Genomic DNA, 15,432 nt, shown 5'->3' on the forward strand with positions numbered 1-15,432 from the left:
TTATTTTATTTTTGAGAGAGAGGAGAGATGAGCTAGGGGGAGGGGCAGAGAGGGGGACAGAGGGTCTGAAGCGGCCTCTGCGGTGACAGCAGAGAGCTCAGTGCGGGCTGGAATTCACTAGCGGAGATCATGCCCTGAGCCCAAGTCCAGCACCTCACCACTTACCCGGACTAAGCCACTAAATCCCAGGCGCCACTAAATCCACATTTAAAAGCCAAGCGATAACTGCCCCTCACCCCCTAATTCATTTGTGCGTGTTACTTTATACTCACCATCCACACACTTAACAGGTTTTTACCGTTTTGCGGTAATATGGAGAATTTTAACATCGTACCTAAGCTTCCTTCCCCTGCAATCTTCCCGCCCCTCATTTTTCTCCCACTTTCCTAGTGCCCCTTACTGCATACTCCCCGACGCCAGTGTTCATGAGCCAACTTTGGCACAGTGTGTGTCCTTCCTGAGCCTTCTCCTTGCTCTTTCAAAAACAGCCACATTGCCACACAAATAGGTTCTCTTTTCGCTATTGATTTAAACGGTTCTGTACCGCTTTTCCCCCTTAACACGTCACGGACGTCCTTCTAGGTCTGTAGAAATTTAACGCATGCTTGCTGAAGTCCTGTAACAGAGAGTCTGGACAAGGATCCCCTGCGTTGCTCCCAGCACCATACCTCCTCCCCGCCCCCCGCCAAACACTCTCACCAGAACTTACTGTTGCTTTTACTTTTTTTTTTTCTTAGGAGGGTTCATTTTATTTTTTGTTTTTATTTTAATATAGCTTACTGTCAAGTTAGCTAAGTGAAATAAATCAGAGAAACACCGATATCGTAGATTTTCATTCATATGTGGAATTTGTTCCTTTTAGTGCTAGAAGATTCTCAGAAGACAGACTGCTGGGTCAAAGGTCACGCATCTTCAAAACTTTACTAGGGGCTGAGGGACTACTTTGCCAAAGGGCGCCAACAGTTCACCTTTCCATCCGCCCCCCCCCTCCCCCGGGAGTGTGCCGGGACTCCGAGCGGTCTCTAAGCGCTCGGTCACTGCATTATCGAGCAGGGCTGAGGAGAAATGGCTTTGCTTTCGCACAAGACAGACGCTTCGGAGCTTAGAACGGCGGGATCGCCGCCCAGAACGGCGCGGATCGCGCCGGCTCCAAGAGAAAGTAGCGCCCGAGCCGCGCGGCGGGTCGGCGTGATCGCGGTCACGTGGTGTAGGATACGACCCGGCGCCGTCGGGAGCAGTCAGGCTGAGGGGCTCGGTCGCCAGGTGGGCGGCGTCCCCGTTTGCTCGGCCAACGCCCGAGCGGAGAGCTCCCGGGGCCGGCGGCCGCGCGATTTCCAAATGCTCGGGGCTTCGGCGAGCGGCTGCGCACGGCCCGGGCATCTCCGCCCCCGTCCACCAGGCGAAGGCGCTTCGAGAGCCGCGGGGCGCTGCCCCGAAGGACCAGGCTGCTTCTCTCTGGAGCGCCGGAGAGCCGCTTTCCGGGGCCCCCCGGCTGCCGACGGAGCGGGGGAGCGGGCCGCGGGGCCCGGCGGCCGCGCACAGCTGGGAGCCCTGAGGCCGGAAGGCGGCGAGCCCCCTCAGCTGCGGGCCGGTGGGCGTGGTGAGGCGGCACAGGTTCCGTTTTTCCGGGCCCCCGGGAGCTTTCGCTTTCGCTTTCGTTTCCAGCTGGCGTCTGAGCCCCGCGGGAGCCGCCCGCCCAGTCCGCGCCGGCCGCCGCCCGCGTCCCGCCAGCAGCTCTCCGACGGGCAGCGCGCCCCCGCCGCGGCCATGGCGCAGGCTGGCGTCCTCGGCGAGGTGACCCAGGTGCTGTGCGCGGCCGGGGGCGCCTTGGAGCTGGAGGAGCTGCGGCGCCGCTTGCGGGAGGGCGTCGGCAACGACGCGCTGGAGCGGCTGCTGCGGGACCGCGGCCGCTTCGCGGTGGCAGCGAGGGCGGGCGGCGCGGCGGCCTCCGCGCAGCGCGTCGTGGTGGCCGTCTCGGCGCTGCGCCTGTGCCGCGCGTACCAGAGCCCCAAGCCGGGCTGCGTGGGGCTGTGCGCTCAGCTGCACCTCTGCAAGTTCTTGGTCTACGGGGCCTGCAAGTTCATGAGGGCCGGGTAAGCGCCGCGCCCGGAGCCCGACGGCGGGGCCGGGGGACCCTGCTCTCTCCCAGCCCGCCCTGGGCCCCTCCTAGAGTCTGGGGAGACCGGGGGGCGTCCGTTCCCTGGCCTCTCCCCACCCTTAATTCTCTACAGCGAACATTTATTGAGCACCTGCTGAATACCGGGTGCCGTGTAAGGGACTCCGGGTGAAGCGGTGTCCCCAAGGCTCCTGCAGTGTCACAGAGGGACTTGGAGCGCGGTACCCGCTGCGACAGCCCGGGGGTGGCGGGGGGTGGGGTGGGGGATTCTCCTCGAGAAAAAGCCGCCTCTGGCTTCCGGAGCCCCCAGACGCCCGGTCTCCAGGGCGACCTTTGAGGGGCCCCACAGCCGAGGGCTTTCTCTGCCCGGCAGCGAAGGAATCTTCGAAAGCCTGTTTCAGCTTTTGCTCGCTTGCTTTACAAGCCGGCAGTGGCCTCCGTGGCACTGGGGGGAAGAAAATGCGTGCCCCTGTTGAGAAGCTAGTCCGCTTCTGTAGAAGAATTCGTTTCTCCTTATTTCCTTTTCTTTCCCCTTTCCTTCCTTTCTTCTTCTTCTCCTCCTCCTCCTTCTTTTTCTTCTTCTTCTTCTTCTTCTTCTTCTTCTTCTTCTTCTTCTTTTTTTTCTGGCTTCACTTTTTCTTGCTCCCGTCAGGTCCACTAGACAGCATGAGGTAGTGGTCTTGATCCATGCAGTCATTCAGGGACCCAGGCCGACTGACCTAGACTCTGTCTCCTTGGCCCATGGCTCTTTAGGCCATTCTGGGTCTCGGATTCCGGGGAGCAGGTGGAGAAGATGGACAGGGGAGGGTTGGGGGGAGGTTTTCCCAGGTCTGGAAGGGGTGGACAGTTTTCCATCTGTCCCCTGGACCACAGGATGTCTCATGACCCCCATCATGTCTAGATGCGAGGGAGGCGGGGAGCTGGGAAATGTGGCCCCTGGGAAGCAGCTGTTGAGAAATACCTAGATTAGAATATTCCAACCCCCAGCTTAAGGCCTTAAGAGGGGAGGGTGTGTGTGTGAGAAATTAGAGATGGGGAGTTGGTGAGAGTGTGGGGACAGGATGGGGGAGAGGTGATGGCTGTTATCTTATTGTTGACTGAGGGATGACTCATACCTCTCTTTTTTCCTTGTTGACCGAGGGATGATTCTTACTTTGCTTTCTTATTGGCGGAGAGAGCAGAAGTGTGTCCAGGGGCAGCTCTCCAAGTCTGCAGCCTGGGAGAGCATGGCCAGGGTCCCAGGTGCTGGCGTGGGAGTTGACGGCTGCAGCCCCAGGAGCGGGTCAGGTCTGAGGTGGAGGCTGACGATGGAACCTTGGGCAGACTGGGCCCTCAGGGACTGGTGTGGATGGGTCACTTCAGGGGAGAAGGAGGAGCAGTAGCTGGAGAAGAAGGCGGACGTAATAAATGGTGGATGGGTGGATCTAACGATGGGGTAACTGGTGGATCTTGTTAACGTCTGTATTTGGTGAAATAAAGATGGCAGCCCTTTTCTCAGCTCGTTCCCAAGGTTGGGGGTTGCGTTTTACTTGTCTTGGAAATCTGGGAGTCTGGTATCTGTTGGCCTAGATGATTCTGAGTTTTCTTTTAAATTCTTCCCTGTTCCACTTTCCATGCGGTTCACACAGGACACTTAATTGAACCTTCCTTCTTCAACTGCTTTCGGGTCACATAAGGGAGAGTGGGTGCGGTTGGCTGCATTTCCTTTGCTTTCTTTGGGACTCTGCTTGTCTCCCTGAACCACAGGGTCCGCTGTTTCAGAAATAGATCATGGCTCCTGCTTTTGCCCACTGGTCACAGCTGGGAAGGGTCCCAGGTCCCTGACTTCATCCTTTGCTGAGGAGCAGTAAGCATCGTGGTTAAGAGCACAGCCCCAAGACCAGCCTGCCTTGTTTCAAGCTGGCTGCACTCCCTGCTAGCTGCACGATCTTGGGCAGGTGACTTTGTATCAGTGTCTCAGTTCCCTCATCTGCAAAATGAGGATAGTATCACCTACCTCATAGACTTGTTGAGGACTGAATGACTTAACTGATAAAACCTCAGGAAATCCCTGGTTTGTGATAAATGCTCAAGTCTTAGTAGCTATTGCTGCCGTCACTATCCTAATTATTAGCTATATTTGGTTCTGGCGGCACCAAGTTTGCCTAGAATGTTTTCCTCTTCTTGCCTGGTTCCTCAACCTAAATATTTGGCCCAGGCTTTACACCTTTTAGGCACTGTCCCTTGAGTGCTTCTGTCAGGCTCAGGTGCCCTTCCCGTCTGCATAGACGTACTCTCAGCACAGCTGACCATGCCATTTTAGAGTCCTCTCCATATCTGTTACTTCCGCTAGAGGAGACAAGGGGAAGAGTCTGGATGACTCCAAGGTTGTCGGTCTGTGCAGTGAAGGAGGGAAGTGGTCTTTTACTGAGCTGGGGGAGCTTGTGAAAGGTGCAGGTTTGGGGGAGTCTGTCACGGGTTGGGTTTTCTTTTGAGATGCTCACAATAAACACGTGAGGTTTGGCAGAGTCTGAGTAAAGCAAATGATGTTTGCCTGACTCTTCCAGGTCCTGGTGACCTGGGAAATCATTTGAAGTGTTTGGATCATCAGGGCGTGGTGCCAGTACGTGGCTCACAGTGAATGTTCAGCCAGGGCTTGTTAGTGGAAAGAACGGAGGAGGAGAGCAGAGAAGAGGTCTGAGCCTCAGGGTGTGAGTGTGTCTGTGCACATACCTATAACCATAGGTGTCCACACTCATTTATTCAACCAGTGTTCAAGTGTCTGCTAAGTGCTCATTGTCTGTCATACTGCAACTCTTCTTTGGGGGATGGCACTGTCATTCTTACCAGATATTGATGAGAAGTGCCGTCCTAGGCCCTCGAGCTTGCAAGGTAATGCCTTTTCCTTTGTGAATAAGCATTACATTTTTTCATCGCATAGACATGTGGGTTTTTTTCTGATGCTCCTAAGCAATGTCAAGAACGATGCCTGAAAAATGATCTTCGAGACTGATTTTACTAGCTTTATTAGTTTGCTAGGGCTGCCATAACAAAGTGCCACAGGCTGGGGCTTAAACAGAAACTTCTCACGATTCTCAAGGCAGGAAGTCTGAGATCAAAGTGTTGGCAGGGTTGATTTCTTTCTGAGCCCTCTCTCCTTGGTTTGCAGATGGCTGTCTTTTACCCGTGTCCTCACAAGTGTGCATCTGTATCTTAATTTTCTCTTCTTATAAAGACATCAGTTGGATTGGACTAGGCCCCCACCCCCCAGCGCAACAACCTCTTTATAAACTATCTCCAAATACAGTCACTGGGGGTTAGAGCTTCAACCTAAGAATTTCGGGGAGGCGCAGTTGAACCGTGACACCAGCTCTGCTTCTTTGCAGGAAGAACTGTAGAAACAGTCACAGCTTGACGACAGATCACAACCTGAGTGTGCTGAGAACTCACGGTGTTGACCACCTCAGCTACAGTGAGCTCTGCCAGCTTTTGTTTCAGAATGACCCCTGGCTTTTGCCAGAGGTGAGTTCCAGGAGGGGGTGTGTATGTATGCAAGTGATGGGGGAGAAGCCAGAGGTCGGGAGAGAGGAAATCTTGTGGCAGAAGAGGAGCCAAGGACCCCAGAGTGACCACAGGGATCTACTTGAAGGAGACCTGGATTGAATTCCTGGCTCTGCTGATTTTTAGACCTGTGACCTTGGGCCAACCTTGCCCCGTCTAGAGGCCTCCTTTCCTTCTGTGTCATTTGGGCCGGTATCTCCTTTTCAGGGCTTCCATGAGATTGGGGGAGTCTGTTTGGCCAGTGGCTGCAACAGGATGTTCCTTACATGGGGATGAGGGGATAAGAGACTCCAGCCTGCTCCTCTCTGTCTAGCAGGACTTGGAACCATGTGTTATTGCCAAACCCAGGAGTTCTGTGAGGAAATTTTTCAGAGATGCTGACAGGCAGGTGATGAGCTCTCTACTCAATCAGTTGCACCCAGGGAATTTTGACCTTTAGTTGATGTGCATTTCAGATGCTAACCGAACCTCCTTGTAATGGCCATGTACTATCTTGGGCCCTCCAAGAAGCAGACGCCAAGATGGGATTAGAAGTGTAAGAGATCTAGTGGAGAGGGAGCAGAAGGAGGTGGGGAGCCTTTGGACAGTGATGTTGCAAGAGAGGGGGAAGGAAGGAGACCGGGTCTCCGGAGGAGACCCTGACTGGAGCACAGTTCTAAGAAAGCTGCTGCTTGGCCATTACGAAGTTCTGAGCTAAAGTAGCTCATTGTTGGCTAGGAGCAGCCCGTGGGAGCATGGTCTCTGTGTGAATCAGGTAGTGGCTCCCGAGGGCAGCAGCTGAGCTGAGTAAGTGGTGTGTTCCTGTGGCTAGCACAGGTTTATGGGATGTTCTGGCACTTTCTCTGGGATAAGGCTACAGAGATTAGATTGACCTGGTTTAATGAAAATGCTTCCATATTACTCAGTTAAAACCACTCATTTGAGAACGGTGCTTTGTGGCTTAGTGACTGCTACGTAATAGATAGTAACTTTTCTCTTGCCTTTTTGAAAATTATTGATTCAGCTAACCTTTATTGAATAACCACTACGGGTCAGGCACTGCCGATAAAGAGATAAAAGACCCTGTTCTGCCCTTCCAGGAGGCAAGTTTACTGGGTGAGACAGACAAATCAGTGTGTGATTGTAAGGTGCTATTTTAGGTGCTGCGATAGAAGTGAGCACTCTGGCCTCAGGCAGTTGGGGCACTTGGGAAGGCATCCTGGGGTAGGCGGTGCCTGCTCTGAATGCTGAAGGGTGAATGAAGGATGAAGGTCTGGGAAGAAGGGGGGCACAGAGGACAGAACCTGGCACGGTCGGGGGACAGCATGTAGCTGAGCACAGCTTAGATTTAGGTTGGGAGAGGAGAGAAGGAGAAATGGGTGAGTAGAGACTGATCCATGCAGCCTTTGGTATCACAGGAAGGACTTGGGGTGGGGGGTTGTGTTTGGAGAGTGGACATTAATGTTTTGGAGTGAGCAGCTTGTCAGTGGTATAAAAAAATGAATCCGAAGGTGACCAGTCTGGAGTGTGTAGCCTCTTGTCTTCTGGGGTATGCAGGTGGTTTTTAGAGCACAGTGCCGGCAACCGGAACTGTGACCATAAACTCAGATCCAGTGCAGCTTTCCTGCCAGGCCTTCTGCTCTCAGGCTAGTCCCCTTATCAGATGAACAGTTGGGGCCACCACCATGAATCGAGTACCCACTACGTTCCAAGGCATTGTCTCGGCCACTTTGTATATTTCCCATTTAATCCTCATAATAACCCAAGGATGGAGGTAGCATTATTCCCATTTTAGGGATTAAAAGCTGAAATTCAGAGCTGGTGAGTGACTTGTCTAAGGTCAGGCGTCTTGTAAGTGGCAAAATCAAGGTTAGGGCCCAGCCTCTTCTAGCCTTTTCCCTTGGGGCTTCTGTCCCGAGTGGGGTCCCTGCGTATCTAAGTCTGGGTTCTGCAGCCCTCTGCTGCTTTTCTATCTTTTGCTCAGTGTATGAATTGAGTGGGTAGGCCTTTGGTGGTCTCTAGGAATTTGGAATGTAGAGAAGGAGCAGTTGATTCAGGTTTAAGTCCCAGCTTTACCAACGATGCAGTTCAACAGACATTGCGTGTGCCAGATGTAGATAGCTGGCAGTGAACTAGGGCAAGCCGGTGAACTTCTCTGAGTTTCACTTTGCTCTTGAGAAATGAAAGGGCTCTATTTGGCCTTCTCTAAGATGCTTTAAACGCTCAGAGCCTCTTTGACCTTGAATTTCAGAAAGAAGGGAGATAGAAGCCTGGCTTAGGGAGAGTTGGTGAGTCAGTGGGGGAAGGGTGTAGGTGGAGTATATGGGTTGTTAGCCTCCTGCTATGTGAGTTATGTTGAATTGTCTCCTGGGAAGGGAGCAGCTCTGATCAGTTGGAAGTTCTTTGGATTTTCCCAATGGAAAGGCTTGTTCTGCTCATTGCTGTCCATCCAGTTCCCGTTTTATCCAAGGGCATATGTTAGCAGTGGTCCATCTAGAGTGGAGGATGTTCTCAGAGCTGTGTGGCTTGTGTGGATGACGGAATCACAGCTTTGGCCAGATCTCTGGAGGAACTTCTTCTGACCGTGGACTGGTCAGTAGTGGGGTGGTGTCCTGTGAGACCTTCCTAAGCTGGTGTTTTTATTCCTTTTCTGTCAACAGATCTGCCTTCATTACAACAAAGGAGATGGACCCTACGGCTCTTGTTCCTTTCAAAAGCAGTGTATCAAACTCCATATCTGCCAGTATTTTTTACAGGGTGAATGCAAGTTTGGCACTGGCTGTAAGAGATCTCATGATATCTCTAATTCTGAGAATCTGGAGAAACTGGAGAAGTTGGGCATGAACTCCGATCTGGTGAACAGGCTGCCTTCCATATACAGAAATGCTCACGACATCAAGAATAGGAGCTCCACCTCCAGCAGAGGGCACCCTCCTCCTCCAGGCCCACAGGCCACTTCTGGTAAGGCCCTGGGCTGGGGCCCGTAGATTCCAGCTGGCCATTAATGGAATGTATGACTTTGGGCAAGTCACTGCTGCTTTTAGTAAAGTCAGTTGGTGATTCCTTCATCAGTGGGTGTTGTAAAGATGACTTGGAATCCTAGCCATGAACAAGCAAGACAAATGCCATTTGAGGTTGACTGAATGAATTCCCCACAGGTCTGATCTACTGTCAAGGAAACATATTTTAATTTCAGCTCTCTTCTTGGCATGAATAAATGGGATTTTTTAGTCCCTGTAAATTTTCTTTGTTCGCTGCTCGTCTTCAGCACCTAGACAGTGCCTGGTCCATAGTGGGCATGCAGGCATTTGGTGAGTGATTGAGCATGCTAGTATACTTTTTTTTTTTAAATAAAGGAATTTGCTAACTATAGTGGCATCTAGGATTTTTAATAGACCACTTCCTAAAATATCAGTTCTAGGTGTTGCTAGGACTACCAGCAAACACACTTAACACTCTAATCTTTTAAATTTTTTTTTAAATGGTTATTTATTTTGGAGACAGAGTATGAGGGAAGGGGCACAGAGAGAGGGAGTCACAGAATCCAAAGCAGGCTCCAGGCTCTGAGGTGTCAGCACACGTGGGGCTCGAATCCATAAATTGTGAGATCATGACCCGAACTGAAGTTGGACGCTTAACTGACTGAGCCACTCAGGCACCCCAACATCTAATCTCACTTGATTTTGATATTTAAAAATTGTCCTTGCCATATATGTGTTTTCTTTACATTTCCTCCCGTTATTTTGGGTTAATTTCTTTCAATAGTAGGAAGCTAGATGTAGACAGATTTTGCTTTAAATAGATTTTTAAGAGTGTCAAGTGGATTATGGCCTTAGAAAGGGAGGGAAGGATACTTGTCCTTGGGGAGCAAGGGAGGTTATTTCCAAGGCCCCAAAGGTGTGGGTTTTGAGGCCCACCCTGTGGATGTCTGAAGGGCCCATAAAAAGAAAAAGGAAAAGGAGTAACGTAATTAACAGGCAATACTGAATAGAGAGGGTTTGCGAATGAGTTTTGTTTTCTTGTATTATGGTAGGTGGGTGCGGTGGTAAATGTAATTGTTAGGTAAAGTCTCATTGGAGCACTAGTAAAGATAAATTCTGAAATACCCTCCATGCCTGTTTTAAGTTAAAATTCTTGCAATTAATGTAAAGTTATTAAGGAGGTTTCATATTAAAATTGGGAGCATAGAGCTGAGAAAAAAGAGCCTCTCCATGGTGTCCTGGATTTGGCAAGCAACTGTGTGGCTTTGGGTTCCCTGGCTTCTCCCCTAAAAAGCAGAGAGGGGGTCCACTTGTATGTCTGAGGGTCATTTTATCTTGAACATCATAGGATTTTGTGAGATTACCTCGCCTACTTTTGCCTTATGCAGGGAAGTGAATGCTCTTTTCTGTCCTTTGTATCTTGAACTACTCTGACTCCACACTGGAAGCTTTGGTGGATACTGATACATCTCTGTGGTGTTTCCTTGTAGAAAGAAGAGATAGTTCAGGTTGTGTATCCCCAAACAATGCTAACCAGGAGGAGAATGATCAGATCTGCTTGTACCACATCCGGAAAAGTTGTAGCTTTCAAGGTAAGTCAGAGGAATCCCCTTCATCCGCTTGCAGGTGGAATAGCTGCTATGTGTTTCAAGAGTTCTGCCCTAAGGCCACCCTTCAGGGCCCTCTCCCCCATCCAGAGAGGGTTGGGGCCTTCTTCATGGTGAGCTGGTGTGGCACTTTGCCAAACCAGTTCTGAAGCGATTTTGTTGGGGAGTTGAGGATGGTAGGAATTGAGTTTCTTGAAATCAGACTGTAGATGAGTTTTGGGGAACGTAACTGGTTCATTCAGTGTCAAGTGTTGACCCTGGATCACCTTAGCATGAGGTCACAGGCCTGCACAGATGCCCCGTGTAGTGGAAACAAATATAAGTGTCCCTTATAAAGGGAGGTTGTAGACTTAGAAATGCTTCAGAAACCCGGAAGGCCTTCCCTGAGGAGGAGATGCCTGTGTGTGCTCTTGGGGAATAAGAACTTAAGTTGGGGGTTTCTCTCCATGGTCCCTCTTTTTTTTAATTAAAAAAATTTTTTTAATGTTTGTTTTTTGAGAGCGAGCAAGCTGGGGAACAAGGGGCAGAGAGAGAGGGAGACAGATCCCAAGCAGGCTCCACACTGTCAGCAGAGCCTGATGCAGGGCTGGAACTCATGAACCGTGAGATCATGACCTGAGCCGAAACCAAGAGTCAGACGTTGAACTGACTGAGCCACCCAGGTGCCCCTTCTCTCCATGGTCCCTCTTTTATCACAAGTAGCAATTCTTGTGTGTACGTGTTTGTCTGTATTTACTAAAGCTTTGTTTTCTTCTTATTGCTGTCCTGGGTTTTGACTGAAGAAAGCTTCCTTCTCAAATTCGGTGACTGCTCTTAAAAAACAACCACCAAACTTCTTGTTTTGTTTTCAGTCTTTAAAAGCCACCCAAGCAATTCAGGAATACTTTCACTTTGTGAAAGAGTCCAATAATACAGAGTAAAGTCTGAAGTCCTCCTTCAGCCCTTCCCAAAGGTAAACACGTGCCGTGTGGTTATGATACTTGTTTCGCATGTTTTTCAACAGATGGGAACACGTGATAGGTATTATTTAACCTGCTTCCTTCACTTAACATTGTGTCTTGAAGATTTCTTTCTACATTGGTATGTGTGCGTCTACCTTATTTTGAAAAACAACTGTAGTGTCCAGTAAGAGTGATGTTCCATTGAGCATCTGAGTACACATAGGTATTTCCATAGCTAGATTCCTGGAAATGGAATGCTAGCTCAAGAAATATGTATCATATGTGCATGTATGTGTTTAAAGTCAATTTTAGTGAGATATAATTTACACACAATAACATTTTAAGTATTTAAAAATTTTAAGTATACACTGAGTTTTGGTAATAACAATTGGGGTAATGGAAGAGTTTCCTTATTATAAAGGGTCCCTTTGTCCTGTTGTAGTGAATCCTCACCCCCCAATTTCCTGACCTCACACAGTCTCTGATCTGCATTTTGTCACTGTAGATTTGCCCTTTCTAGAAATTCATATAAATGGAATCATACAGCATGTATTCTACTGTACCTGTCTTCTCTCACTCAGCATGTTTTTGTGATTTGTCCATGCTGGCAAATCAGTAGTTTGCTCCTTTGTATTGCTGAGTTGTATTCTGTTGGATGGATTGAATACAATTTATCAATTCATATGTTGATGAACATTTGAGGTGTTGCAAGTTTTTGGCTTTTACAAATAAAACTTTTATAAATATTTATGTGCAAGGTTTATTGTGGGTGTATGTTTTCACTTAAATTTTATTTTTGATGTTTATTTTTGAGAGACAGAGTGTGAGCAGGAGAGGGGCAGAGAGAGAGAGGGAGACACAGAATCTGAAGCAGGTTCTGGGCTCCGAGCTGACAGCACGGAGCCCGATGCAGGGCTCGAACTCATGAACTGTGAGATCATGACCTGAGCTGAAGTTGGATGCTTAACTGACTGAGCCACCCAGGCACCCCTGTTTTCACTTCTTTTGAGTAAAGACCTAGATGTGAAATTACTATATAAGTGTGTGTTTAACTTTATAAGACACTGGTGGGTATACCTTCCCACCAACAATGTACGAGAGTTTGATGCTCTGTTTTTGTTAACACTTGGTATTGCCAGTCTTTTAAACTTTAGCCATTATAATTAATGAGTCGTGATATTTCATTGTGGTTCTAATTTGTATTTCCCTGATGATAATGATTTTGAACGTTTTTTTAAAAAATGTTTTTATTTTTGAGAGAGACCGTGGAGTGGGAGTGGGGCAGAGAGGAAGAGGGAGACTCAGAATCCAAAGCAGGCTCCAGGCTCTGAGCTTTCAGCACAGAGCCTGACATGGGGCTCAAACCCACAAACTGTGAGATCATGACCTGAGCCGAAGTCAGTTGCTCAACCGACTGAGCCACCCAGGCGCCCTGAATGTTTCTGTTCATGTACTCACTGGCCATTTGTATATCTTCAATGAAGTATCTGTTTAAATTTTCTGATTTTTTTTTTATGACAGCTTGATTGAGGTATTGAGTGTAATGCACATACCATACAATTTACCCAGTTAATAGTTTTTAGTATAGTTACAGAATTGTGCAGCCATCATCACAGTTAATATTTAGGACATTTCATGATCCTCGAAGAAATCCTGTACCCATACTTCCTGCACCCCAGCTCCTGGCAACTACAGGTTTACATTCTGTCTCTATGGATTTGTTTGGTTATTTCATGTAAATGGAATCATATAATACATAGTCTTTTGTGACTTGTAAAAAGCTTATTTATTGTGAAAGAAAGCGTGAGTAGGGAAGGGGCAGAGAGAGAGGGAGACACAGAATCCCAGGCTGGCTCTGCAGTGTCAACACAGCCCAGTGCAAGGTTAAGACTCAAGAACCTTGAGATCTTGACCTGAGCTGAAATCAAGGGTTGATGCTTAACTGACTGAGCCACCCAGGTGCCCCCTTGTTTTGCCTATTTTTTAATTGGATGGTTTGATCTCTCATTATTGGGTTGTGAGGATTTGGTGTATTATTTATACAAGTGGTTGTGAGATGTAGGTATTGAAAATAAATTCTCCCAGTCTGTGGTTTTATGTTCATTTTTTTCTTTTTTTCTCTTTTTTTCAAAATTTTACTTAAATTCTAACTACTTAACATATAGCATAATATTGGTTTCAGGAGTAGAATTTAGTGATTTGTCAGTTACAAATGTTCATTTTCCTTATGGTTTTTTTTTTGAGGAATAAAAGTTGTTTTGTTTTTGTTTTAGAGGGTGGGAGAGAGCACGTGAGCAGGGGAGGGATGGGGGAGGGAGGGAGAGAAAGAGAGAGAGAGAGAGAGACAGAGAGAGAGAGAGAGAGAGAGAGAGAGAGAGAGAGAGAGAATTTGAAGCAGATTCCACACTCATCACAGTCTGACACGGGGCTTGATCCCATGACGGTTAGATCGTGACCTGAGCTGAAATCAAGAGTCAAACACTTAACTGACTCAGCCACACAGGCGCCCCTTGAGGAATAAAAGTTTTAATATCAGTGAGGATTTTAGTATTTTTTTGTTTTATAGTTTTCTTGTTTTCTTGTGTCTCAAAAATCTTTGCCTGTTCCAAGCCTCTGAAAATGGCGCCATGTTTTTTTTCCCCGAGTTTTATCGGTTTCACTTTTACAAATTGAGGTCTAGCTATTAATCTATATACTCTAATAATTATTTCTTGGGTATTGGTTTTTTTTAATATTTATTTATTTACTTTGAGAGACTGAGTGAGCATGAGCAGGAGAGGGGCAGAGAGAGAATCTTAAGCAAGCTCTGTGGTGATGGCAAAAAGCCTGATGTGGGGCTTGATCTCATGAACCATGAGACCTTGACCTGAGCCAAAATCACAAGTCTGACGTTTAACTGACTGAGCCACCCAGGTGCCCTGGTATTGGTTCTTCTGTGTGAGTTAGCTTCCTGTCTGTGTTAGTCTCCCTCACATGTGGGGTGACTCGTGGTTTCTACTCCAGAATTCAGTGTCTGCTGGTGATGTGGATTCTGATCGAGGCTTAATGAGGAAGGGGCAGTACATGTTGTGCGGTGGCTTGGGCTGCTAGTGTGTATCCTTGGAATGGGGTGGGAGCTTTGATGGCCCTCTTACATGCTTGTCTCTCTCCAGCACTTACGTTCACAGTCACTTGTTCTGTGGGACAAATAGCAAGGTTGCTGGGCACAAGCAATGCACAGAGGGAGTTCCTGCTCTGGTGGGTCCCATTTAGTTTCATTGTGAGTGGCAAGGTGTCTTTCTTGCCTTTCATTACGTGTAACTCTTTAGGCCACTCTCCCCAGTATTTCTCCCTTCCATGGTAGATCTCTTCATATCTTGCAGGGGTTTCTCTCTCTTTATCTCCCTCAGTTTGATTCTGTGTCCTTCATATTCTTAGGGATTCTTCAATAATTCTGGTCTTTTGATAGCACTGATTACTGTTTTTCCAGCATTTTTCAATTTGTTCTTCTCTCTGGTCTATCATTTCAAGTGATGTAGGGAGAGAGGGGATATGGATATGGTACTTTGCCAAATTAATTTGTTTTTGCGACTTACCTTCCAGAAGGCCTAGATTCTAGAATGCCGCAACAAGGAGGGGAACGTTAGAAGGAGGGAGAGGAAATCGAGAAAGGGGACAGGAGGACCAGAGAAGATGTGGCAGAGAAGGGGACTCATCAACTGGGACTCCGCTCTAACCAGCCACTGTGGCTGCAGTGGCCTGTATGGCACCTTCTTTTCTTAGGCTTGAGTGATACGGTCTTCACGTTGAGCTCACATTAAGAGTTGGAAGCCTGGGCCTGCAGTCTTTTGACCACAGAGCCTTCCCTGTGCCCCTGTGTCCTTCCCAAGGAAGTGTCAGCCTGGAGGGTGGTAGGTGGTGTGCCTTCCTTGAAGGGGATCTTCTTAAGGAGAGAGTCTTCAGGCTGTCCAGGACTCACCTGAGCCGAGGTATATAGGTGCAGTGACTGAATGCTCCTAACTCTGATCATTCCCTTCGTGCCCTTCAGGGAGGGAACAGGAAATCTTACGTGGTTATGACCTCTGGACCATAGCTGTGCTCTTACCTATCCAGGTTGAGCCCTTCATTATTACTGTATTGTGTAGAGTCCAAGAGGTCTCTTGGCTTGGTATGAGTTGTCCACACTGTAACTCTGGACAAGTCAGGATGTCCTGAGTCCCCAGAGTGGCTGAATCCAGCCTTGGTGAACTTGGAGGGGATTTCCTGGGTTGAGGTGTCTCTTGTTCCCT

The 15,432-nt window shown here is 48.4% G+C and overlaps 1 protein-coding gene across 1 annotated transcript in view; it reads left to right on the plus strand.

Annotated features, from left to right (window-relative positions):
* Positions 1-1,693: 1,693 nt before the first annotated feature.
* PARP12 (poly(ADP-ribose) polymerase family member 12) overlaps positions 1,694-15,432 on the plus strand; it is a 38,896-nt gene continuing 25,157 nt past the window's right edge. The window contains exons 1-4 of the mRNA XM_040471798.1: positions 1,694-2,093; positions 5,482-5,617; positions 8,296-8,596; positions 10,107-10,208. Of these exons, the coding sequence (XP_040327732.1) occupies positions 1,768-2,093; positions 5,482-5,617; positions 8,296-8,596; positions 10,107-10,208 (865 nt within the window). The 5' untranslated portion in view covers positions 1,694-1,767. The remainder of the gene's footprint in view (positions 2,094-5,481; positions 5,618-8,295; positions 8,597-10,106; positions 10,209-15,432) is intronic.

Source organism: Herpailurus yagouaroundi, unplaced genomic scaffold, assembly GCF_014898765.1.
Source record: "Herpailurus yagouaroundi ecotype Mexico unplaced genomic scaffold, PumYag 100, whole genome shotgun sequence".
NCBI classification, from domain to species: Eukaryota; Metazoa; Chordata; class Mammalia; order Carnivora; family Felidae; genus Herpailurus; species Herpailurus yagouaroundi.